This window comes from Bos indicus x Bos taurus, chromosome 12 (genome assembly GCF_003369695.1).
Source record: "Bos indicus x Bos taurus breed Angus x Brahman F1 hybrid chromosome 12, Bos_hybrid_MaternalHap_v2.0, whole genome shotgun sequence".
NCBI classification, from domain to species: domain Eukaryota; kingdom Metazoa; phylum Chordata; class Mammalia; order Artiodactyla; family Bovidae; genus Bos; species Bos indicus x Bos taurus.
The window spans coordinates 76,444,994-76,472,841 of NC_040087.1; the positions used below are offsets into that span (position 1 = coordinate 76,444,994).

At 39.1% G+C, this 27,848-nt stretch overlaps 1 protein-coding gene across 6 annotated transcripts in view; it reads left to right on the top strand.

Moving 5' to 3' along the window:
* Positions 1–27,848, top strand: part of PCCA (propionyl-CoA carboxylase subunit alpha) — a 361,328-nt gene that overhangs the window by 34,623 nt on the left and 298,857 nt on the right. For all 6 annotated transcript variants that reach the window (XM_027557904.1, XM_027557902.1, XM_027557903.1 and 3 more), the window contains exons 5-6: positions 19,909–20,022; positions 22,127–22,180. In XM_027557904.1, coding sequence (XP_027413705.1) covers positions 19,909–20,022; positions 22,127–22,180 — 168 coding nt within the window. The remainder of the gene's footprint in view (positions 1–19,908; positions 20,023–22,126; positions 22,181–27,848) is intronic.

Sequence of the window (27,848 nt, forward strand, 5' to 3'; positions counted from 1 at the left end):
TCATCCTAATGGATATCAGTCCTGAATCTTCATTGGAAGGACTGCTGCTAAAGCTGAAACTCCAATACTTTGGCCACCTGATGGGAAGAACTGACTCATTTGAAAAGACCCTGATGCTGGGAAAGATTGAAGGTGGGAGGAGAAGGGGATGACAGAGGATGAGATGGTTGGATGACATTACTGATTCACTGGACATGAGGTCAAGTCTGGAAGCTGGTGATGGACAGGGAGGCCTGGCGTGTTGCAGTCCATGGGGTTGCAAAGAGTCTGACTCGTCTGAGTGACTGAACTGAACTGATAATGACATGTGGACTTCCCAGGTGGTACTGTTCGTGAAGAACTCACCTGCCAATGTAGGAGATGGGAGATGTAAGAGGTGGGAATTCAGTCCCTGTGTTGGGAAGATCCCCTGGAGGAGGGCATGGCAACTCCTTTCAGTATTCTTGCCTGGAGAATCCCTTGGACAAAGGAGTCTGCAGGCTGTAGTCCATGGGGTTGCAGAGGGTAGGACACAACTGAAGCAACTTAGCATACATGCATAATGACATTCATCTGTCATTACTGTATGAGATAGTGTATTTCCACTCCTGTAAAAATCCTCTGCGTTCTGTCTGTTCATTTCCTGCCTTCTTTGACAACCACTGGCTTTTTTATGATCTCCATAGTTTTCCCATTTCCAGAATATCATATAATTGATATGGCTACAGTATGTAGCCTTTTCAGATTAGCTTCTTTAACTTAGTAGTGTGAATTTAAGTTTTTTTCTACGTTTTTTCATAGCTTTACAGCTCATTTCTTTGTAGTGCTGAACAGTAATTTTGTTTAGATTACTACAGGTTATTTAGTCATTCACCTACTGAAGGACGTCTTGTTTGCTTTTGGTGCTTATGGATAAAGCTGTTAGAAACATCTGTGTGTAGACAAGGGAGTGTGATTGTCAGATCATATGGTATGAACATGTTTAATTCTGTAACAAATCACCAAACTGTCTTCCCAAGTAGCTGTACCATTGTGCACTCTCAGCAGTAAATGAATGAGAGTTCTCGTTGTTCCCGGTCCTCATCCCCCTTTGATGTTGTCGTCAGTGTTCTGGATTTTGGTCATTCTAATAGGTGTGAGGTGTTATCTTGCTGCTTTAATTTGGCGTTTTCTTGTTATGTGATGTGGAGCATCTTTCTAAGTGCTCTTTCGCCATCTGTGTATCTTCTTTGGTTAGGTGTCGAAGGTCTTGGGCTTGTGTTTTAGTTGAGTTGTTTTCTTATTGGCGAGTTTGAGTTCTTCATATATGTTGGATAATAGTCCTTTATCAGATATCTCTTGCATATGTTTTCTCTCAGTCTGTGACTTATCTTCTAGTTGTCTTGACATTGTCTTTTGCAGAGAAGTTTTTAATTTTAACGAAGTCTAGCTGCTTCTTTCTTTCATGGACTGTGCCTTTGATAGTATTTATCTACTGCAGAAAGTTACTGACATACCCCAGCTTGTCCAGGTTTTTTCCTTAGTTGTCTTCTAGGAGTTTTACGGTTTTGTGTTTTAACTGCTCTTTCTTCTGTGCTCTGTGGACCATTTTTCGCTAATATTTGTAAAGGGTATAGGGCCTACGTCTAGATTATTTTTTTTTGCATGTGGATGTTGAGTTATGCCAGGACCGTTGGTTGAAGAGGCCTTCTTTGCTCCATTGTATTGCTTTTTTTCTTTTGTCAGAGATCAGTGGGGTATAGTTCTTGGCTCTCATTTCAGTTGCTTTGATCTATTTGTTCTTTTGCCAATACCACCCTGTCTTGCTTACTGTAGGTTTATCATAAGTCTTGATGTTGAGTGTCAATACTCTGTTTTTCTTCAATATCGTGTTGGCTATGTGGTCTTTTGCCTCTCCTATAAACTTTAGAATAGCTTTGTTGATACCCACGGAATAACTTGGGGGGATTTTGAATGCACTGAATGTATAGATGAAATTGGGAAGAACTAACATCTTGACAGTATTGAGTCTTTCTATCCATGGAGATAGAAACTCTCTCCATTTATTTAGTTCTTTGATTTCATGAGTTTTGTAGTATTTCTCATGTAGATCTTGTACATATTTTATTAGATCTATTCCTGAGTAATTCATTATTTTGGTTGTTCATGTAAATGGTATTGTTTTTCAGATTTCAAATTCCACTTGTTCATTATTGATATATAGGAAAACAAATTAATTTTTCTATATTAATCTTGTATCCTACAACCTTGCTATTGGATGATCATGTCATCTGAACAAAGATAGTTTTATGTTTTCCTTTCCAATCTGTATACTTTTTATTTCTTTTCTTACTGCATTGGCTGAGACTTCCAGTATAATGTTGAAAAACAGTGGTAAAGGGACATCCTTGCCTTGTTCCTGATCTTATGGGAAGTTTTCAGAGTTTCTCATCACTAAATATGTTAGCAACAGGTTTTCTTTTTAATAGATAGTCTGTTATGAACAGGTGTTGGATTTTGTCAAATGCTTTTTCTTCTCTTATTGATATGGTCATGTGAATTTTCTTTTTTTAGCTTGATGATATGATGGATTACATTGATTTATTTTCAAATGTTGAACCAGTCTTGCATGCCTGGGGTAGATCCCACTTGGTTGTGGTGTATACTTTTTTTTCTTTTAAATACATTGTTGAATTCAGTTTGTTAGTATTTTGTTGAGAATTTTTGCATCAATGTTGATGAGAGATACTGGTCTGCAATTTTCTTATCTTGTAATGTCTTTGTTTTGGTGTTAGGGTAATGCTGGCCTTGTGGAGCGATTTGCTTCTGTCCTCCAAAAAGATTGTACCTAAGAGGTGTAATTTTCTCCTTCAAATTTTGGTAGAATTCACCAGTGAACCCATGTGAGCTGGTGCTTTCTGTTGTAGAAGGTTCTTGATCATTGATCTGATTTCTTTAATAGATACATACCCACTTGGATTCTCCTTTTCGTTTGGTGTAAGTTTTGGCAGTTATGGTTTTGGTCCATTTCATCTAGGCTGTTAGAATTGTTCCTAGTGTTGTGGGCATAGAATTGTTCCTGCTGCTGCTGCTGCTAAGTCGCTTCAGTCGTGTCCGACTCTGTGCGACCCCATCGACGGCAGCCCACCAGGCTCCCCCGTCCCTGGGATTCTCCAGGCAAGAACGCTGGAGTGGGTTGCCATCTCCTTCTCCAGTGCATCAAAGTGAAAAGTAAAAGTGAAATCTCTCAGTCGTGCCCGACTCTTAGCGACCCCATGGACTGCAGCCTACCAGGCTCCTCTGTCCATGGGATTTTCCAGGCAAGAGTACTGGAGTGGGGGTGCCATTGCCTTCTCCGAGAATTGTTCCTAGTGTTCCTTTATTCCTTTAATGTCCTTGTGAACAGAGATAGTTTTATGTGTTTCATTGCAGTCTGTTTACTTCTTCTTCTTGCATTGACTGGGACTTCCCGTATGATGTTGAAAAACAGTGGTAAGGGGACATCCTTGCCTTGTTCCTGATCTTAATGGGAATGTTAATGGGAATAGGGATGTCCCTTCTTTCATTTTCGATGCTAGTTGCTTTCACTCAGCAAAATGCTTTTGTGATTCATTCACATTATTGTGTGATTCATCAGTCTGTTCCTTTTAAAAATACTGAGTAGTATTGCATTGTATGGTATGCATACACTGTTTGTTTATCCATTCATTGAAAGTTGGATTTGGATTGTTTCATACTTTTGAGAATTATAAATAGAGCTGCTATAGACATTTATGTATCAATTTTTGTTTGAATATTAGTTTTTAGTTCTCATGGATAGATGACTAGGAGTGGGATTGCTAGATCATACGATAAGTGGATGTTTTACTTAGTTGAAAACTGCCATAGTTTTTCAGAGTTTGAGTACATATTACATTCCTGTCAGTAGTGTGTCGGAGTTGTGGTGATTCTGTGTCCTTTTCAGCAGTTAGAATTTTTTAATGTTAATCATTCTAATAGGTATGTTGTGGTATCTCAGTGTAATTTAATTTGTATTTCCTTAATGGTTAGAGTGTTAAACATCTTTTCTTGTTCTTATTTTCCATTCTTATATCCTTTTCGAGCTTCCTTGGTGGCTCAGCTGGTAAAGAATCTGCCTGCAATGCAGAAGACCTGGGTTCGATCACTGGGTTGGGAAGATTCCCATGGAGAAGGGAACAGCTACCCACTCCAGTATTCTGGCCTGGAGAATTCCATGGACAGAGTAACCTGGCAGGCTGCAGTCCATGGAGTTGCAGAGTTGGAGATGACTGAGCAAGTCACATATCCTTTTTGGTGACATCCTTGTTCAAGGTTCATATGTGTAAAAAAATGTTTGTTTTCCTGCTGTTGAATTTAGAGTTTTCTTTATGTAGTAGTCTTGATACAATTCCTTGTTGGGTATGTGATTTGCGAACATTTTCTTTCAGTTGGATAAATTGTCTTTTCCTTCTCTTGACAATGTGTACTGCAGATCAGATTTTACTTTTGATAGTCATTTTATCAGTTTTTGATTCTGTGGGTTTTGTTTTTTTGTGTCATGTCTAAAAATTCTTTGCCTAATTCTAAGCTCAGAAAGATTTTGTTCTAAAAGCTTTTAGGTCTCTTAGTAATATTTAGATATAAGATCTATTTTTATTTACTTTTTATGCAAGATTTTAAGTCTTGGTTGGGGTTTGTTTGCATATAGATGTTGAGTTGTTACAACACCATCTGTTGAAAGGACTATGAAAGACTGTCATTTCCCTGTAGTATTGCTTTTGCACTGGTGTGGAAAATCAAATAGTGACTTCTGTGATTCTGTTTCTGAATTCAGTTTTCTAGTCTGTCGATCTGTATGTATGTCCATTTGGCAGTACTACATTGTTTTGATTACTGTGGCTTTATCATCAGTGTTAAAGTTGGATTCCTTCACCTTTATTCTTTTGTATCCAGAATTGTTTTATCCAGTCTAGTTTCTGTGCTTTCCCATATAGAGTTCCGTCTGTGTTTATTAAAAATCTTCCTAGGATTTTGATTGCAATTGTACAATCAAAATCCCAGAAAGATGTTTACATGTTGATCTTTTATCTTGTGTTTTTGCTAGCTCACTAGTTGTAGGAGTTTTTTGGTACATCCCTTTGGGCTTCCCCGGTGGCTCAGGCGGTTAAGAATGTGCCTGCAATGTGGGAGACTTGGGTTCCGTACCTGGGTTGGGAAGATCCCCCGGAGAAGGGAATGGCTACCCACTGCAGTATCCGTGCCTGGAAAATTCCATGGACAGAGGAACCTGGTCGGCTACAGTCCATGGGATTGCAGTGAGTTGGACACAACTGAGTGACTCATGCTTTCACTTTTTTTGATATTTTGTGAAGACGATTAAGCTGTCTGACACTAACAGTTCTGTTTCTTCTTTTATGATTTGTATGCCTCATTTTTTTTCTTTCCTTATTACACTAGGTGGGAACGCTCCAGTATGTTTTGCTATAAGAGTGTTGATAGTACATATTTTCCAATCTAGTGGAAAGGAGTCAGTCAGTATTAAGTTTGATGTTATTTGTTGATTTTTGTAGATGCCCTTTATCAGGTTGGGGAAGATCTTGTCTACTTCTGGTTTTCTAACAATTTTTTTTCATCAGTACTTTTTCTGAATCAATTGACATGACTCTCTGTATTTTTCTCTTTTGATTGTAGTATGATATTTTGCATTGAGTGGCTGATTTAAAAATATTGGACCAGTCCTTCATTTTGGGTATAAGCCTTGCTTGATTGTGGTGTATCATTCTTCGTTGTTCAGTCACTAAGTCATGTCCAACTCTTTGTGACCCCATGAACTTCATTCAGCATGGCAGGCTTCCCTGTCCTTCACTATCTCTTGGAGTCTGCTGAAATTCACTTCTGTTGAGTCAGTGATGCTATCTAACCATCTCATCCTCTGCTGTCCCCTTCTTCTCTTGCCCTCAATCTTTCCCAGCCTCAGGGTCTTTTCCAGTGAGTCAGTTCTTCGCATCAGATGGCCAAAGTACTGGGGCTTTGGCATCAGTCCTTCCAATGAATATTCATGGTTGATTTCCTTTAGGGTTGACTGGTTTGATCACCTTGTTGTCCCAGTGACTCTGAAGAGTCTTCTTCAGCACCACAGTTTGAAAGCATCAGTTCTTCGGTGCTCAGCCCTCTTTATGTTCCAACTCTCACACCTGTACATGACTACTGGAAAAACCATAGCTTGACTATAGGGACATTTATTGGCAAAGTGATGTCTTTGCTTTTTAATACACTCTCTAGGTTTGTCATAGCTTTTCTTCAAAGGAGTAAGCGTCTTTTAATTTCGTGGCTGCATGATGTACTCTGCATAGAAGTTGAATAAGTAGGGTGACAATATACAGGCTTGACTTACTCCTTTCCTAGTTTTGAACCATCTGTTGTTTCATGTAAGGTTCTAACTGTTGCTTCTTGACCCACATGCAGGTTTCCCAGGAGGCAGGAAAGGTGGTCTGGTATTCTGGTCTCTTTTTAGAATTTTCCACAGTTTGTTGTGATCCACACAATCAAAGGCTTTAACATAGTCAATCATGCAGAAGTAGATGTATTTCTGGAATTCCCTTGCGTTCTCTATGATCCAGCGGATGCTGGCAATTTGATCTCTGGTTCCTCTGCCTTTTCTAAACCCAGCTTGTATATCTGGAAGTTCTTGCTTCACATACTGCTTAGCAGCTCCCTTTTCTGCTTCTGGAGTCAGAAATACAGGGCTTCTGTCTCTGTCAGCACCCCAGTGCCCAGAGGAAAGTGCTGGTCTCATCGCTGGTTCATGGTCATTTGAATTCTGTTCTCCCTCCATCTGCCTGTTGCTGTGTTCTTTTCAGAGTTTACAAGTAGTTGGTTAATGTATTCTGTTCAGATTTCATAGCTGCATTCAGTGGGACAAATGGAATGCAATACACTTACTCCATTTTACCTGCAATTGGAATGGCCAGTGGTGTTAGTTAAAAGTTATTTAAAAATGAGTGTGGGTAGGATTTTGATATATCTGAATTTGTTTTTGCATCCTATATGTTATGCTGTATATCCTACATTATGGGAAAAATTTGGTTAGGTGACGTCAGAGGACGAGAAAGGTCTCTACTTATTAAGCTTCATGTGAGAGACTTGGAAGAGAAAGGAGAACATTTGCAGCTAATTGCTTGGAATGGCCCAACTGCAGCCGCATATAGTAAGCTGCTGTTCATAATGGAGTGTCGCATTCCTCATATGAACGGTTATCTTCTTTCCATGGAAGATAAATGTTGAGAACCACTGACTTCCCGGTTAAAGCCCAAACTCTACTCTGGCACTCAAGATTCCTTGCAAGCTGGTTTTCCTGGTAGTCGATCTTTCTCTTCTGCCATCCTCCTAGTGACTCCTACTCACCTTGTTTTCAAGCCATTTCACAGATTTCTAAATATGCTGGGGCCTTTCGCATTCCATGATTTTGAGTCTGCCCTGTCTCTGTTGATAGTTCCCTTCTCACTTTCTCCTTTTGATCAGTTATCCAGTTTAATAGTTCTATAACTGATTTGTCATGAAACCATTTTTTGCATTAGCTCTTTATACATGCTCTTATTTATTTTAATTGCACTTGCTTTGGAAGTCTGTCTTCGCACTGGACTGAATTCCTAGAGGGGAGGAGACTGATTTATCAAATCTCTTTTTATCCTTCTGTGGTAGAGCACCTGTGATGAATGTTGGACAGAGTCAGGGAAGTGTTCAGGGTTTACTCAATGGTAAAAGGGATATGGTGGCTGGAACATGTGCTCTGTCGTGCCCAACTCTTCGCCATCCTTTGGATGAAGCCCACCAGGCTCCTCTGTGCCTGGGATTTCCCAGGCAAAAATATTGGAATGGGTTGCATTTCCTTCTCCAGGGGATATTCCTGATTCAGGGATCAAACCTGTGTTTCCTGCATTGGCAGATGGATTCTTTACCACTGAGCCACCTGGGATGCCCCCTGGGTGGAACATGGAATAGCTGAATTAGAAAAGAGAGTGGGGACAGGGACCAGTATTGTGTAAATGGAATTAGGAGCTTACATTGGGAGGGAAATGTTTTCTTCTTTTGAGTTTTGGATATAATACTCAGATACTCATTTTCCTGGTCTTTTAATTATATATAGTTTTTGTTTTTGGTAGGACAGCTTTTCCTATAGTCTTTCTGTCCAGAGAACAAGCTGCCACATGGTTTTGCTACCTTCTGTTGTCCAGATGTTCCTTTCAATTTGGATATATTTATTTACTCTTTCATACAAAAGAGGCGTGCCGACAGCTGCGCCAAGTGTTCTGTCCTAAGCCAACCAGACATTTGGATTTAGAGAAAAGTTAGATTTTGAAGCAAAAGCCAAGGAGCTTTCAGACTTATGCAGTCATATATATATATATATATATATATATTTTTTTTTTTTTTTTTTTCCCCCTCGTCCATTGCTGCTGCCAGATTGGGTACCTTTTTACCTCTGTCTTTATAGCATCCTGTCACAAATTCTTTCCAAAATTAAAGATCTAATTCACTGTGAAATCTCTGTGAGATGAAATGAGCCTTTGTACAGGCTCGAGTCTGTACCTGAGTACTTCCGTGCAGCTGGGAAGTTCACTGAAGTTACATGCTCGGGATGTAGAGTGTGCCAGGCTCCTTGGTGGAAGGGGCAGAACTCCGGCGATGAGTAATCCTTCAACTTAGCAGGTGACTTCATCTCTCCTGACATGTATCTACTTTCCCTATGTTTTGAGTCTTCTTACCCTTCACCTTAGATTAGGTGTGTCAGTTCCAAGGAAGGTAGAAGATGGGCGACTCATCTTTGCTTCATTCCTGACACCCTTGCTCTGTTTATCTGAGTTTCTCTGAGTCTCTAGACTAAGTCCCCAGAGAAGCACTTCTCTGCTTTCATTCATTTCCTGGTTGCCAGGCCCAGTCACGGAGTCACAGGAGAATTCACTGAGTGGCAAACTCACCTTGGATCGGTAACTGTCAAGGTGAATTGTTAGGCTTGAAATAGGAATTCAGAATAGTTTTTGGAGCTCCTTCAAAGTACTCGTCCTGTCCTCTGGCGAAGAAGAGGTTTTTTTTTTTGGGGGGGGGTGTGTCTTGATGAGACGGAAGGATATTTTTAGAAAATGAAACGTTTCCCAGATTTTTGGGGTGGCTTCCTGTATCTTGTCCCTGTTATTGAGAATGACTATGCTCGTGAAAACCCTGAGCTCCCTGACGGCTTTTGATGCTCGCTGCTTCATGTAAGGGAGCTAACTATAGAGTACCAGGAATTTTCAGGGGAGCAGGGCATTGGGAAGGTTATTTTTGATACTCATCTGAAGCTCTTTGGAGAGAAACCAACCAATCATATGCTGTAAATCAAGGTTTTCATGCCCTTTGTGAACCCAGCCGCAACGCTGGACAGTTTGGGAAGTGGAATCTGAGGTTAGAAAGCCAGCTTTGGGAGCTCCTAGGAATGAGCAGACACCAGGTAGAATGGATGCTATGAAAAAGATACTCACCATTCAGATGCACAAAGAGAGGAATGGTAGCTGTGTTGCCTGCAGCCAGGTTGCATTTGTAGTAATTGAGGAGCTGGATCAGCATTTTCAGATTTTTATTACAAATTAGATTCTGTGTAAGAAACTGTTGATATTTTTCATGACAGTCCTAAAAATAAGTTCTCTTAGAAAGCGATATTGGTCACAATTTTTGATTTTTAAATTAAAATATACTATATTTTCTATGGTAAAAAAAAAAAATACAAAATTTTAAAGGTCCTGACTTCTAATTGAGGCTGGTGGAGTGAGTCAGAGTTCTGTCTTCCCATTCCAAATTCCCAAGGAAGAGAAACAGTTACGAAGACAAATTCAAAAGAAAAAAGAATAACAAACCAGAATTTTGTTGTGAAACAGAGTGGGGAGTATGGTCCTGGAAATGATGAGGAATTTCTGAAAGACAGAGAGCAGATGGAACTGTTCAGTAGAAAACCGCTGTCTACAACACAGACAGGAGAGGATGGCTGTAAAAGACGGGAGCCTTTCCAGAAGAGAGAGATCCAGAGGAGGACAAGACCTGGGCAGTGGACAGCATGTCTGCTGAGGACACATCATGATGGTCGTCCAGATGGTGATTCCTCATGCTGCGGGTCCACCTGCAGGGAGATGGCTGGCAGACTGGAGGGCCATGTCTCAGAATTCTCTAGCAGTTAAAAAATAATAAGATAGATCTCTACGTATTGATATAACATCTCTGAGACATTTTAAAGACTGAAAAAGAACGTATAGAATGACATGTGATATGAAAATACCATCAGTGTGGGACTTCCCTGGCGGTCCAGTGGTTAAAACTCTACACTCCCAATGCAGGGTGCGATCCCTGATTAGGGAACTGAGATCCTGCATGCCACATGGCCTGACCAAAAAAAAAAACCAACCCTATTAAGGTTTAACCCCCACCCTCCCCACACACACTCTGAAAAGTAGTATATGCATCATGTAAAAGCACAGACCAGGGGTTCTCAGCAGTGGCACCATTGGCATTTTGGGTTAAGTGATTCTTCTTTCTGGGGGCTGTTGTGCTCTTGGTCTAATAGAATGTTGCGAAGTGTCCTTGTCCTCTGCCCACTGGACAGCAGTAGCACCCTTCCATCCTACCGTCGTGACCAGCAGAACTGTCTGCAGTCGTTGCCAGCTGTGTCCTGCAGAACAGAGTTGCTCCCAGTTGAGATCCCTGGCATAGACAAAGGTCTAAGCTTGCATCTTCACCTGAGAAGTGATAACTGGAGAGAAAAAATGTGATGGGGTTGCAGGTGTGGTTGAAACAGTTGTTAGCTTAGCTTTGAACAAGAACAATGTTTTGGTGTTACATGTTGTTTAAAAAAAAAACCCAAAACCCAAGATGCCTTTGTTTCTTTGTAAGATCTCTCTTAAATTAAAAAATGATCAGTGATCAAAAGAAGAAATGCAGATAGCTCACAAACCTGAAAATATGCCCAAAGGCACTCATAATTAGAGAAATGCAAATTTAAAACCAGTCAGGAGTCATTTTTCTTCATTAGATTAAGAAAATTAGATCAGCAAACAGTAAAAATGTTCAGTGGTGGTGTGGTGTGGAGAAGTTCATCTCTGCTCAGAGTGTTAATAGATGTAGGCTTTTGAGTATGTGGTTTATAGCCTTTACACTTTCAAGTACTTTTCTCATAGAAATATGCATAGAGAAATATGCATACATGTTTAGAGAATCCTTTTGCAGCTTGTAATATCTGCAGATGAGCCATAATATCCATTACTGGAGAAAAGGTTAAGTTATGGTTTACCCAGTCACTAGGAATGTTATATAGCAGTTAAACAAGTTGCAAGAATCATACACAGTGTGATGCAGTTTATGGGAAGAAAATCTTAAGCTCAGTATAAAACCGTACACTTTTATGTCTGCTCTGTGTATGAAATTAGCCAAGCCTGAAAGGACACATCCACAACCGTCAACAGTTCGTTTCAGTGTAGGAAGTGGGACTGAGAGGCCTGAATGGGGATGAGAAGTTATGGTTATCTGTGTTGCTTAAACTTCTAAATTCTCTGTCAAGCCATTCTTACGTTACTTGGGATTAAAAAACTTGAGCACACCTGGATGACTCACTTGGATGTGTAGTCTTTATCAATCAGCGGCACCTCAGAAGCAGTGGTGGTGCTGGCCAGGTTCTAGGAGTTTTCGAGAGCTCCTGGCATTGGTGACTATTTGTATTTAAATTATTAGAACTGACATTTAACTGTTCGTACAGTTTGGGAATGCTTTAAGAAAAATATACTGCTTACAATGGAGGGTATTTCTTAATTCTATTCCTAGACTCTCACTGTATCATTGTTTCAGAAATCTGTACTCAGAATTACATATGTATATTCAAGCATTCATGACTAGAGTCTTAAATGAATGTGTGGTAGCTTTTCTTTAGTAAATGGAAAATGATTACAAGCTAGAGTTATGCCACATTCTTATTATTGATATTTTCTTTTTGTGTTGTTTGTGTTTTTCCTCCCATGTTGAATTTTTTCTGCTTGTTGTTTAGTCTCTAAGTCGTGTCCAACTGTTTGTGACCCCGTGAACTGCAGCATGTGTGTGCACACGCGTGCACGTGTGTGTGTGTAGCAGACTATATAAGTTCTGAAACTACATTTTTTACAATTGCTTGTCAGTGATAGCCTGTAAGTTGTGATGAATCTGCATAGTTTTTTAAAAGACTGTAAAATTACATAAAGTTTATCACTTTATTTTTAATTGTACAATTCAGTGGCATTGTGTGTTCACACTGTTACAACCATCACCACCTTCTATTTCCCGAACTTTTCCCATTGAGTCTATAAATTTTGTAGAATCTCTTTCCAGGTTGTCTTTTGTCTTCACAGCCGTGTATTTGGCTGCTGATCTTAGGGGCTTCTAGTCAGGTTTGTGAGCCTGGGCACACACACTCACATCTGTTAGGTATTTCTGTGAGGACATCTCCCTGAAAAGCTCTATCAAGCTGCAGTGAAGAAGTTTTATTGAATACCTTGTGTGTGTACTGCATCTTACCAACAGTTACAGAGAGAAGAAGGTAAGATCCTCTTGCATCCCCAACATTCCCTGGCATTACGGGTAAGCCACATACATGAAGCAATGGCACCCCACTCCAGTACTCATGCCTGGAAAATCCCACGGACGGAGGGGCCTGTGGGCTGCAGTCCATGGGGTCGCTGGGAGTCGGACACGACTGAAGCGACTTAGCAGCAGCAGCAGCACATACATGAAAGACTAGTCATCTTCGGTTTGCCTTTCTTTTTTTGCCTCCCATTTGCTCTTCAACTGAGGGACGCCTGGCTTCTATTTCTGTTGTTCTAGTAAGTCCCCAAAGTTGCCAGAGATCTGGTTCATTGGATTCAATAGCTATTCTAAGTCCCTACCTTCTCTGGTCTGTCTGGAGCACATAGCACTGGTTCCTTCTGCTTTGATGCTTATTACTTCCATACCATTTTCATTCCCTCTCAGGCCTCCATGCATTTGGTACAGTGTTTGTACTGCTGGAATGCCCTTCTCAGTTGGCTTCTGTCTCAGGAATCTTCTTTGTCAGGTGAATCTTAACTTTCTCTTTATTGGTTAGTCATTAATCAAAAATTAATAGCATATTGCACTGTGCTGTGTACCAGGAGTAGTATCTCATTAGAGCTCACAGCACAGTGGATTTAAAATATTTTTATATGAAATTTCCTGATTTTATTTAACAATTTTATTGAATCATGGTGTACTTTTTAGACTTGTGCAACTCTCACCACTGTCCAGTTTTAGAATGTAGCCGTCACCCGGAAAGACCTCTTTGTGTCCGTCTGCAGTCACTCTTGTTGCCAGCTTCACCTCGGTAGCCACTGATACGCTTTGTCTGTAGTTTTGCATTTTCTAAAAATTTTCAGATACATAGAAATATTTAATAGTGGGCCTTTTGTGTCTGGCTTTTTCACGTAGAATAATGTTTTTGTGGTTGTTGTTCAGCCGCTAAGTCGCGTCTGACTCTTTGCGACCCCGTGGATTGCAGCGCGCCAGGCTTCCCTGTCCTTCACTGTCTCCCAGAGTGTGTTCAAACCCATGTCCATTGAGTCGGTGATGCCATCCAACCATCTCATCCTCTGTCACCCTCTTCTTTCTCCTGCCCTCAATCTTTCCCAGCATCAGGGTTTCCTCCAATCAGTTGGCTCTTTGCATCACGTGGCCAAAGTAGTGGAATTTCAGCTTCAGCATCAGTATTTCCAGTGAATATTCAGGGTTAATTTCCTTTAGGATGGACTAGTTTAATCTTCTTGTTGTCTCAGGAACTCTCAAGAGTCTTCTCCAGCACCGCAATTGAAAGGCATCACTTCTTCGGCGCTCAACCTTTTTTATGGTCCAACTCTCACATCCACAGATGACTGAAAAATCATAGCTTTGACTATACAGACCTGTGTCAACAAAGTGATGTCTCTGCTTTTTAATATGTTGTTGAGGTTTGTCATAGCTTTTCGTCCACGGAGCAAGTGCCTTTTAATTTCATGGCTCCATTCACCATCTGCAGTGATTTTTTGAGCCCAAGAAAATAAAATCTGCCACTGTTTCCAGCTTTTTCACATCTATTTGCCATAAAGTGATGGGACCAGATGCCATGATATTAGTTTTTTGAATGTTCAGTTTTAAGCCAGCTTTTCCACTCTCCTCTTTCACCTTCATCAAGAGCTTCTTTCATCAAGAGTGAAGTTCCTCTTCACTTTCTGACATTAGTGGTATCATCTGCATATCCAAGGTTGTTGTTTCTCCCAGCAGTCTTGATTCCAGCTTGTAGTTTATCCAGCCGGCAGTTTGCATGATGTACTCTGCATATAAGTTAAATAAGCCAGGTGACAATATACAGCCTTGACGTACTCCTATCCCAATTTTGGATTTTTTGAGATTTATGTTACTACATTTATCAGTTTGTGGCCCTTTTTTTGGCCGAGTAATACTCTACTATATGAATCGAATACATTTTGCTTTGTCTGTTTACCAGCTGCTGGCCATTTGGGTGGCTTCCAGTTTTTGATACTATGAATAAGCATGTTATGAACAATTGTGTACATGTGTTTGAATGGGCATATATTATCATTTCTCTTGGGTGTGTATGCTTAGGAGTGGAATTGCTGGGTCATTTGATAACTATCCTTTTTAGGTACTAACAGACTGTTTTCCAAAGCAGCTGTACCATTTTATATTCCCACTAGCAGGGTATGTGGGTTCAAGTTTCTCCTCATTCTCACCAATGTTTGTCATTATCTTTTTGATTATAGATATCCTGTTGGGTGGGAAGTGGAATCACATTGTTATTAATAGTGTCTTGGAAGAACAAAAGTTTTAAATTTTGATTAATTTTATCAGACTTTTTCCTTATGGATCAGTCTTCAGGAGACTGACATCTGTGGAGTGTATCTCTCTTTTTTTTTTATTTCAATTAAAAATTTTTTTAATTTATTTATTTTAGTTGGAGGCTAATTACTTTACAATATTGTAGTGGTTTTTGCCATGCACTGATATGAATCAGCCATGGGTGTACATGTGTTCTCCATTCTGAAGCCCCCTCCCACTTCCCTCCCCATCCCATCCCTCAGGGTCATCCCACTGCACCAGCCCTGAGCACCTGTCTCATGCATTGAACCTGGCGATCTGTTCCACATATGATAATATACATGTTTCAGTGCTATTCTCTCAGATCATCCCACCCTTGCCTTCTCCCACAGAGTCCAAAAGACTGTTCTATACATCTGTGTCTCTTTGTCTGTCTCGCATACAGGGTTATCGTTACGATCTTTCTAAATTCCATATATATGCGTTAGTATACTGTATTGGTGTTTTGCTTTCTGGCTTACTTCACTCTGTATAATAGGCTCCAGTATCATCCACCTCATCAGAACTGATTCAAATGTATTCTTTTTAATGGCTGAGTAATATTCCACGTGTATATGTACCACAGCTTTCTTATCCATTCATCTGCTGATGGACATCTAGGTTGCTTCCACGTCCTGGCTATCATAAACAGTGCTGCGATGAACACTGGGGTACACGTGTCTCTTTCAGTTCTGGTTGCCTCGGTGTGTATGCCCAGCAGTGGGACGGAGTATATCTCCTGAGCTTCCTTGACCTCTGCCTTGGGTTGGGTGTTTGAAGACAAGAGCAGGAGGTCAGGCTGCCTCTCCCAGCCCCACTTCCCTACCTTACTGCCCTTCTCACTGTGGCCACATTCTTCTAGTTTAGTGTGGGGCCCCCGCGCTCACCAGCTCTCTGTGCCATCCATGCTTTGAGCCCCTCCAGGCTGTGAAGGCCATGGCCTGCCACTGCTGTCAGTCCCTGGAGACCTCGTCAGCCCCTGTTGGTTGTGCGCTGGGCTGAGCTTCCTGCGTCGCACAGCGGCTTCCCCTGGCTCTGGTTTCCCCGTGGTGATGTGCTTATCTCCACGCCGCTCTCTCCGTTCGTCTCGCCCTGTCCTTGCCCCACTGTGTCCAAGTCTGTCCTCTATGTCTGTGGGGAAGAAACATCTTAAGTGCTGCTTGTCTGCCTCAGCTTTCTCATTCTCTGCTAGTTTGGTTTAGTATTTCAAAGCTTTCTTTCCCTAGATAGAGCTGATCTAGTCTATTTTTTTTAGTCTCCTTTTCACCTTAGGTGCAATTTATTTGATAAGATTAGGGCCCAAGCAGAGTTATCTTTTCATCATGTCTCAGGCATCTAACAGACTAATATGAACATTTCCATTAACTCAAAGTCTTAAAATTCAGACATAATCTTTAACCTATCTATGGCCAAGCATTTAATTATTTAAACAAAAAGTCAATAAGGAAGATGATTTTTTCAGTCCCATAAATTTAAAAACACATCTTTCTTCTGCTAGATTGTTATTTGGCCTAATATAAAAGGCTGATACAAGTAATTTTCCCCTATTTAAAGAATCAAAAAATTTCCAAGTGTTAGTCGTCAAATTGTGTCTTGACTCTTTGCGACCCCATGGACTGTAGCCCATCAGACTGCTCTGAATGGAATTCTCCAGGCAAGAATACTGGAGTGGGTAGACATTCCCTTTTCTAGGGCATCTTCCCAACCCAGGGATCGAACCTGGATCTCCTGTCTTGCAGGCAGATTCTTTACCTATATAAAAACTAATGCTTGAGGAGGAAACTAATAATCTTTAAAATAAATAAAACCCCATTTGGAAACTTTTCTATTGGAAAAGTTTGTGAAGACTAACTCCTTGACTTAGTACTTAAAATCTGATTTTCTATTTGAAACTTGCTGTCAGCAATATCCTGGTTAATTCACTAGTTCAGTTTCAGTTTTCCATTATTGTTATATTTTCATTTTACTATTGAAATATAAAAATGAAATTTATATTTTTTCAGGGTATTGACATTTTTAAGACATAAATACATCTAGTCAGTGTGGGTGATGCTGCTAAGTCATTCTTGAGAGGAGAGTCTGCACTGCTTGAATGCAGTTTGTTTTGTATTAATATCATGAGCTTCCCTAGTAGCTCAGCTGGTGAAGAATCCACCTGCAACGTGGAAGACCTCAGTTCGATTCCTGGGTTGGGAAGATCTGCTGGAGAAGGGATAGGCTACCCACTCTGATACTCTTGGGCTTCCCTTGTGGCTCAGCTGGTAAAGAAAATGCCTGCAATTTGGGAGACCTGGGTTCAATCTCTGGGTTGGGAAGATATGCTGGAGAAGGGAACAGCTACTCACTCCAGTATCCTGGCCTGGAGAGTTCCACAGACAGTATAGTCCATGGGGTCGCAAAGAGTCGGACACGACTGAGTGACTTTAACTTTGTATTAATATTATTAAGCCAAAGAAATCACTTTCGTCATTTAGAACAGTAGCAACCAAATTGAAATTGGGTTTTGAAAGTGTTTTAAACTGTTCTTTCCTGGTTGGCTCATGAGTATCTCCTTGGGCACTAAGGCAGCAGAATGTTCCTAGTTTTTTTTCCTCTCAAATGGTTTCACCACGTAGTTTTGCTAGTACTGAGCCTGTGCCAGACTGTGGACTTGAGATGCTAGTATATGCTTCTACCTTAAAGCAAGACTTGTTTCTGAGAAATAGAAGAAACCAACCAACCCTTTAGAAACAGCATGTTTTGTTTTTCTTTGTAAAGTCCATAGGCAGTTTTGACCTGCTTTTGATGTATTTATTTGAATGTTTATTCAAACAATATTAATGATCTGCTAAAACATGTTAGGCTTTGAGCTAGATTCTCAGTATGTTTACATGTAAGAGTTTGTGCTAACCTAGGAAGAGTGTCTATTTTGATGATAGTTGAAAAACAAGGGATGCAACATTATATATGCTGTTTGGTTACAGAAGTATATTTAGAGAAAAGCCTGAAAGTAAACAAGTCAAAATGTTATTAGGGTTCCCCTCCTTTTTAATGCATATTTATTATAGAAAATTTGGCCATACCAATACACATGGATGCGTGTGTATATGTTTCAATCCCATCCCCACCCCCCCCACCCCCCACAATATAATCCTTAGTTGCCATATGGATTACTAAAATTGGAGAAGGTTTAATTTAGCATAGCCTTTTACCTCAAAGACAATGGCTTAACAGTGAAAGTTAAGTAGTCGTTCAAGTGTATCTATAAATTTAAAAGCTTGTAGCAGTAAAACTGTGCTGGGAGAGATTTTTTTTTTTTAAAGGAATTTAAGACAACTTCTGCATTGCAGGACCTTATGATCTGGCAAAGGAGAGTGTATAAATTTTAACAGATGTAATCTGTAAAGCAGTCAAAGTGACATTACTGGGCAGGAGGCGATGAAATGTTAAATTTTGTACCAGGTACTATCGAAGCTCAGATCACAGGAGATTCATCTGAAGACTCTGGTAGAAGTGAAACTTGAAACACTGAGTAGCACCTGGAGGGAGATAAAGGCACAGAATAAGTGTGGATTTAACTTTAAAAACTATCCCCACCTGATTTATGCATTCTTTTTAAAGGATTGTTCAGTATTCAATTTCTTTCTTATAGAGAAAACCCACAACCACAACTACAGCAACTAAATTGCTATTAATAGGGAGTGACCTGGGCAGAAGGCAGTAGAAGAGTGGACATTCTGGTCTGAGAGGAGAAGAGCAAGTTGAAGTTGGCAGTAAGCAAGGCATACAGGAGAGCCTTGCTTTGAGTTTGGGAATCTTTAGGATTCTTTTGTGAGCCCGGCTGCCTTTCCTCGGATATTATTAGAGAAACTGAACTGTGTAGATTTGAGTATTTGATGTTAAGATACTGATCTATAAATCCCTTGAGTAGTAAGTATTTTTAACCTTTCAATACACTATACAGTTTTTTGCATAGTTTGAAAATATTTAATTGAATTGATAAAGATAACTCTGAACTTTCTTCAAGATGACTTGGGTGGGTTGTTTTTGGTGTTTTTTCTTTTTTTGGTCTCATTTAAAACCAAGTGCTTCTTTAAAACCTACTTTACAGCTGGGGAATATAACTTAGCAATACCCAAATGTATTTTCCACCTTAGACTTTTTGGAAGAGGGTAATACATGCCCAGGTATATGGATGTGTTCCAGTTTTTAATGACTGCCTTGTAAAATAAATTTAAATACAGTTCCTTAACCTGGAAAACTGTTAGGAAAAGCCATTTCAAAAACATTATGAATCCCTTTCATCATTTTAAAAGAATAGATTGCTTTCAGAAGTAAGTAACTTACTCTACTCTATGTTGAATGCCTTGCGTTTCTTAAGCAAAAATAGGTTTGAAACACTGTGGACGGAATAGTCTTAAAAATGGAGCACATATTCTTAAATTTGGAGTTGATGTAGAACTTAATGCATGTATTGGTTCTTTTAGGAAGAAAGGTTAAAATGGATGAGGATCGAATGTGAGACTGTTTAAACGATTCTCAAGGTTTTCTGGCGCGTGTGTGGTGGTATTGAACTCTTCAGTCCTGAGCTTCAGTTTGTCCCTGGTGCTGACCTGATGCTGAGCAGGAACACTCACCCCATCCCTTCACTCTGTTCCTCTAATTATCTCCACTTCCTGGGGAGCTTGCTTAGAACTGGGCAGGAGTGCTTGTTATTAGTATATTAGGCTACCCTGGCTACATGTAACAGGGTCGTTTTTGATACAAGATTTATGTGGAGATGAACTGAATATGAATAGGAGGCTAAAATTGTTTGCTGTGATTTTACCTAATCAAATTGGTGTGGAAATTATCGGGTTAGACAGTGAGTTAGGCTTGTAATAAATGAAATCATGGTTAATACAGCCCCTGAGCTTATTTGCCACACCGTAGTTCCTAGTGCGTATTCAGAGAGAGAGGTGAGGACAGCGATGCCCTCGGGTTCGCCGTTCTGTGTATGCTTGCAGATGCAGGTAGTTCTCTTTGCTGGGATGCCCTGTTAACGCAGAGATTTCTCCTCAGGTTCACGTGAAGATGGCGGACGAGGCTGTCTGCGTCGGCCCAGCTCCCACCAGTAAGAGCTACCTCAACATGAATGCCATCATGGACGCCGTCAGGAGCACCAGGGCCCAAGCTGTGAGTCCGAATGAATCTATCTGCTGCAGCTGTTTCATATGTAGTGAGCGGAACGCTAGAGTTTGTATTTAAAAAAAAAAGGAAAAGAATGATTGAAAGTGCTGTTGCAGTTCATGTCACATGAGAGATGTGGCCGAATCCGCTACTGGGAGTCAGAGGCTTCATGGCATCTGGCAGGGTTGGTCTCTGATCTCGCAGGTGGCTGTTGGGTTCAGCTTTCACACTAGGGAGCAGTTTCAGTTCATTTCCAAATTTGCTAGGAGAAGGGGAAAAAAAAAAGAAATCCCAATTAGTTTTGAGTATTAACCCTTTCAGTGTGATAATAGTTTTAAAAAAGTGTTTTATAAATAGGATCCAAAAGACCCTGTCTTAAATTCTGTTTTAATCATTCATAAATTATCTGTGCCTCTTTATACTTCCAGAAATAAGATTGCAGTTGGTAATTATTTGGGTTTGGTGTCAATGGAATGTACATGATTTACATGGAGAAATTGGCAATTCTCCCCATCCCCAATTCTGTGTGAATGGAGTGGAATCCAAGGGAAAAAAAAGTTTCTGATTGGCCATAGTGTTTTATTAATATTGTTGCTGTGTGTGTGTATGTGTTTATCAGAGAACTAATTACATATAATGTTGAAAACCTCTGCAGAGTTATCTGAAATTGGATAGAAGCAGCCAATACCAGCAATTAGCCTGGATTGCTCCAATTAGTGGGCACATTTCTTTTGGGGGAAAAAAAAAAACTTTTACTAAGATGCCTGTTTGAAGAAAAAACTGAATTCATGAGCCCTTATTATAGACGTTATAATTTATTAGCAGAGTTAGTGAAGGTAAAACTCTGTTAACCTATAAAGATAAAACTGTGTTAACTCATAGTAAAACTATAGATTGCCAGGATACAATCTTCAGTTAAATGTTTATATAAAATGAAATTGTTGGAGTGAAACTCCTCTCATATGATGTAGTAGTGTAAATTACTCTGTACCATGTTCATAAAGCTTAGTTTAACATTTAAAAAATCTCAGATGTGAATATACTTATGTGGCAGCCTGGATGGGAGGGGAGTTTGTGGGAGAGTGGATACATGTATATGTACGGCTGAATCTCTTTGCTATCCACCTGAAACTATCACAAAGTTATTAATTGTCTATGGTCCAAAATAAAATAAAAAGTTGAAAAAATAGATTAAACTTTAAAATTGAGGGAAAAAAGATCCTATCCTTTTATACCAAGTTGATCATGTAATTGCAGAGAAAAAAATAAACATTCAGGTAAAAAAAGAAATCTCAAATGCATAGATACTTCTAGATTAGATTATGATATTAGCTCACTTAGAAATTTGACATGTAGCAGAATTATTTTCCTAGAAATATGTTTAATACTAATAATAGAGTGACTAAATTTACGTTTGGTCAAATTTACTTGGTTAGAAGAGGATGGTAGAATTTAAGTTGTTGCAGTGTGGCTTGTGAGAGAGGAGAGGATGGAGTGGTTGTCACTGGCTGAGTGGAATGAGGAGGGGAAGAGGGGCAAATATTAGAAAAATCCAGAGTATGGTGAAAAAGTAAAGCCAAACGTTGATTTCAGTTAGGTTTGATGAAAACTGATCATTGGGTAGTGGCTGAGTATGTTCATAATATCAGGAATAAAATACATTCATTGGCTTAGTAGCCAGGGTGTTGGAAAGTAGCAGTTTTTCTGGTACTGTAAAGGAAGGGGAGCTCAGAGTTTCTCCTCCATCTTGTGAAAGGTTTCCTTTAACGTAGTTCTTTGACCCACCAAGCTTATGACCAAAGTTGGTCTCAGGAAAAGTGGGGGAGTTTCGGTGGGGTTGAGTAGCATAGCCAAGTGCAAGTGGGCAGGAAGGTGTGTATGTAGCCGGCCCTGGCTGTGGTTAGGTCCGAAGCAGCGTGCTGCCAGTGATTTCTTGGCATTTGGGTTTGAACTCGGAAACTGAGTTAGAGATATTCAGGATGTTAGAGAGGCCAGTAACCTTACTCGAGAGCCCTAAACAATAAATGCATTAACGTTCTCTTTGTTTTGCTTATTATAAAGGTTTTGCAAATCGGTAAAACTGAAAGTGCTTTTTGTTTTCATTTCTAAGGTACATCCAGGTTATGGATTTCTCTCAGAAAACAAAGAATTTGCCAAACGTTTGGTAAGTTTGTAATGAACGAGAAACTGTTAGCTTATAATTCAGAAAGCAGTGTGATTGTGTTGCTTTTGTAAATGTGGGTAGTGGTGAGTTACAGTCTTTTAATTGACCCAAAAATGATTCTTTGAAAATAGTTTGGGAAAAGTGAAGACTTATTCTGTAATCTTAAGTCTTGATTTGAAGAGTAAAATATGGAAAAGTTGTAAAATCATCATTACACATAATGAATGATACCTAGTTTATTACACATTGTGTGGACTTTGACTTTTAAAATTAAATATTTCAGACTTTTAGCTAAATATGGCAGGGAGTCCAGTGATTTATTAATTATTGTACCATAAGCAGGAATGTGAAGCCAGAAGTAAGATTCTGGTATTTGTCCCTCTTATTGCCTATTATGGCATTTAATATTAAATCTTACTATGGCTTCTTTATTGTGGGAAAAGTTTTTTTTTTTTTTTTTTTTTTAATGATTTGAGTATCCTGCTGATACCATCATCCTGACTAGGTATGTGAACCTATATTTGTTTTTCCAAGTGTATTTACATCTACATTCAAGATGGTACTGAAACCTTAGTTTTTGAGTACTAAAGAATGATATTAAATAATGTTTCAAGAAACTCCTTAGATCAGTTAGGTATTAAGTTAACTTAATATTTTAGTACATTATACTTTGTTTCTGCAATATGCTTGTATTTTGTTCTTTTGATTCAAAATTACTTATGAATGCAATTACCATTTTGAAGATGTTATTGTTGTTCAGTCGCTAAGTCATATCTGACTCTGTGACCGCATGAACTACAGCATGCCGGGCTCCCCTGTCCTTCACTATCTCCTGGAGTTTGTTCAAATTCATGTCCATTGAGTCAATGATGCTATCTAGCCATCTTGTTTTCTGCCGCTCCCTTCTCCTTTGCCTTCAATCTTTCCCAGCATCAGGGTCTTTTCCAGTGAGTCAGCTCTTCACCATCAGGTGGCCAAAGTATTGGAGCGTCAGCTTCAGCATCAGTCCTTCCAGTGAATATTCAGGGTCAGTTTCCTTTAGGATTGACTGGTTTGATCTCCTTGCAGTCCAAGGGCCTCTCAAGAGTCTTCTCCAGCACCATAATCCAAAAGCATCAGTTCTTCAGCAGTCAGCCTTCTCTATGGTCCAGCTCTCACAGGTCTACATGGTGACTGGAAAAAACCATAGCATTGACTATTTTCACTTAAAAATTCATAAATTTAATTTGGACAAATCTAAAGATCATAGAGTTCTATCTCAAAATGATCTGTTTCAACCAATTTACTTCTCAGATTAAAAACTAAGGCCTAAAGAAGCTGTGACTTGAGCTCACAAAGATGGCTAATAGTAAGAAATGTCTGGAGAGGTATAGGTATCTGAGGGTCCAGATCTCCGAGGTTTTGTGCAGTGTATCCACATTTTCCTGTTTATCACTTTTTATTATCTTGTTTGAAATTTTGGCTGAGGTTCTGTCATTATGTAAGAAAATGATTTGAATATATTTTAAATGTATTTGTACAATATGACATATTTAAGTTTGTATAAATGAGGAGTCTCTAAACTATGGTCCATAGGCCAAATGCAGCTGCGGTCTGTTTTTGTATTATAAATTAAGTTTTATTGTCACACAGCCTTGCAGTGTCTGTGGCTGCTTCTGCTTTAGAATAGCAGGGTTGCAGAGCTGTAGTAAAGACTGAATGGCCTGCAAATAAATATTTATGGTATGGCCCTTCATAGAAGAAGTTTGCCAGCTCCTAGTACAGATGAGTCAGAGAAGGCAATGGCAACCCACTCCAGTACTCTTGGCCTGGAAAATCCCATGGACGGAGGAGCCTGGTAGGCTGCAGACCATGGGGTCGCGAAGAGTCGGGCACGACTGAGCGACGTCACTTTCACGTTTCACTTTCATGCATTGGGGAAGGAAATGTCAACCCACTCCAGTATTCTTGCCTGGAGAATCCCAGGGACAGAGGAGCCTAGTGGGGTGCTGTCTATGGGGTCGCACAGAGTTGGACACGACTGAAGCGACTTAGCAGCAGCAGTACAGATGAGTATCTGAGTCTGGGAGAAGTGAAATGCTAATATGTTCACTCATGCATTTATGCAGTCATTAAAAAGGATCAGTTGATATCTTATGTTCAAGGCATTTAAGAACGATATAAAATTGCATCAGATGTGTGTCTTGCTCATGAGCAGCTCACAGTCATGTTGTGAAAAATACGTCAGGTACCACATGACTTCAGGGAGGAAAGTGTTATGAAGAAGATTAGACTCTGTGTTAATGAGGATAAGATTGTGCCATTGGGTGTTTCATGTTAGAGTAAAGAGGATAGAATGTGTGACTAACCCTCCTTTCTCATTTTTCTATTTTTATCTCCTCCATTTTCCTTTTTCCATGCTGTGCCTCAGCCAAGCCAGACTGAGCGCTGTTCCCAAATGTGGCTGGTTCTTCCTGTCCCATCCTTCTTACCACTGTCCTCAGTGGTCCTGCCTGTCCCCTCGCTCCACATTTCCAACTACCATCTCTCTTTGAAGGCACAGTTCATGTTACCTCTACCAGAATAGTTTTCCATGTCCCTCTGGTGAGAACTAATCTTTTCCTCTGTCTTCTAGAGCATTAACATTTTTAAAGAAAAATTTCTTACTTGCTATTCCACCTTCCCTATTATGTTAAAACTGTTTCTGTATTTTAGTCTCTTAAAATAAGTAACTTGGTCTTCTCATTCTTTGATTCTCTTTTGTTTTATCACCTAATGATTTCTGTGTAGTAAGTTCAATGAATGTTATGGAAAGATTCAGGAAATATTATTAGATGAAGAATCATAGAATAACCTGCAAGAAAACTTTCCTCCTATGACACAAGGGATGGTTTTGTAATGGGAAAGTGGTATTGCTGTGTGTTTTTATTCACCATGAAAACATGTAGTTGATGATAACTAACCTTCTCTTTTTGTACATCATGGCAAGATTCTTACTTGGGATATAATTTTCCTAGCATTAAAACTTTTCCCATTGAAGTGTGCCATTTAAATTATTCCTTTTGAAATGTCTGGCTATAGCTGCCAAATTCCATAAAAATAGCAGAATGACATAAAATTGCTTACTGATTTTGTTATGCATATCAACATTGTGTGGTTAGTGATGAGCCATTGAAATCTAATAGTTATTATCTCAAACTGGGTGTATTAGAATCTGTTTTCCAAGATAGTGGTGATAGACTACTATATTGGTGACAACCTTTGGCAAGAAAGATGAGCAGAACACGGAAAAGAAATTTTTAAGATTAATTACTGTGGAGTTCCTTTTACTGTAATAGTGTGAGTTATGTTTGAAATTTCATCAAATGTGGAGGGCCCCCACCCATTAATTTCTGGTTCTGTATTTGTTTTATTGCTGTTCAAAATCAGCATAGTATTTACTTTGTTGATAGAAAAGATATTTGTGCTTTATCATCTGATACATTGTTTTTAGTTTACAGCTTTGAATAAATGATTTCTTAAATTTTTTTCTGATTTATGCGATTTTTTTTTGCTTTAGAAAGTACCATGAATCAAATGTTAAAAGCATTCTAAACTTTATACATATTTTTTACAAGGCTAATAATTCTTTATGCTTAACTTATATGAAGTGGGATCAGATTATAGAGTATCCTTACTGCATATAATTTAAACAAAATCTTGTTTCAGCCCCTGGAAAGAGTGGTTTAAAGATTAAATGAGATTTAAAGAGATTTCCTGGGGCTTCCCAGGTGGCGCAGTTGGTAAAGAATCTTCCTGCCAATGCAAGAGACGCAGGTTCTATCCCTGGATAGGGAAGATCCCCTGGAGAAGGAAGTGGTAACCCACTCCAGAATTTTTGCCTGGGAAATCCCACGGACAGAGGAGCCTGGCAGGCTACAGACCATGGGGTTGCAAAAAGTCAGACCGAGCGACTGAGCACGCATTGTAAAGATTTCCTGGTATTCTGTTATCTTTCCGTTTTTTATATATGTATATTTTCATGTTATCATATCATATTTTAATGCAGCATAGCATTATAAGTTGCAGTAGTTACCTTTATAAGAAATTCATGTTAGATTTAATAATTTGTGTCTCATGTATGGGTCTTATCCATGTATTTAAAAGATAAGTGTATATATGCATATATACAGATAGTGTATTCTATCCACAATGCTCAGCATTGAGGGTGGAGAGAGGAACTGTGGGAAGCAGTTGAGGTGTGATGATTGTATTTTTTGTCTCTCTTTGTTGGAGACTTTTTAGTAAGATAAAGAGTACAACTTTCAAAAACAATAATGAGGTGGATATTTTAAATCCATTGAATTGACCAAACATTTAAAAAATAGCTATAATATCCAGTGTAGGCAATTGAACAGGAAGTGTCTTCTTGTTCATGGGAGTGTAAATTCTTTCAGCCCCCTTTTTTCTGTGTTCCAGAAATTTGCTAGGATTACCAAAATTTAAAGCTTATATATTTTTTAACTCAATAATTCCACTCTTAAGAATTTCACCTACAAAGATATACTTTAAAAATGTTCATTGTAAGGTTGTTCATAGTAGCAGATTTTCAAATAGATCAAATTTTTTTCCTTTAAACTGAAGAGAATGACATCTACCCTGTAGGGTTGTTGTAAAAATTAGAAACCACGTGTATAATGAACTTAGCACAAAGTCTGGCATTACCAGGCAGATCACCTTATCCATTATAGGTGTTAGTAATTATTACTGTAGTCAATAGAGAGAGCTATTGAAGAGTTTTCTTTTTATTTTTTTTGAGAATGAGATAGTTAATATTAGCATTTTGGGGGAAATCTGATATTATTTTCATGTGTATTTTGTGAGCTTAGGTGTTTTTCCTGTTGAGATTAATAATCTGATAATATTATATTCCTGTACACACATGGATGATCCTGTAGTTTGCAAAATACTTTCACCTTGACCTATATGATTTCATTTAATTCATGCAACCATTTAACAAAAAGAAATCTGAGACTCAGATGCAGTGATAGGCAAGCAATCGCACGCTATTGGTAAGGAACAGAATCAGGACTTGACCTCAGTGGGATGAGCGTAAGCACATAGAGCTTAAAAAATCCTGTACTGTGGTTGCTTAGTTGAAAAGCGTCAGAAGCCAAACATTGAAGACCGAATACCTGTAGGGAATCTAGCCAGAACACACAGAAATCTGTTCCCCCAGTTTATAATAACAGAAGTGGCACACAGTCAGCTTGTGTAGATAGAAATTCAAAGAAACCCTTTCGCGAGGTCATAGGTCTTCAGTTGCAAGATTGTAATCCACAGTGTGTAGGAATTGTGAAGTGTGTAGTAAGTACTTGGCAACTGATACTAAAATTATAAAGCTAGCAAAGTTGCCAATAACTTTGTTTAATAATATTTTTGTTCTTAAAATATTAAGAGTGCATTTAAAATAATCCATTTTATGCCCTGTTCACTCATATTTGAAAAAAAAAAAAAAAGCAAAGACCTTGCAAAGCCCAAAGGTGTTTTATAATTCTTATTTTATCTACATAGGTTGTGATCTGGGTAGCTCATGGAAGTATGTTTTGTGTGTGACTTAATTATGTATGTCATGGCTTAAAAAGGTTAATGCTACACTGTATTTTATAGACATCTAATTTTAACTACACAGCTGCTCTTAACATTATTA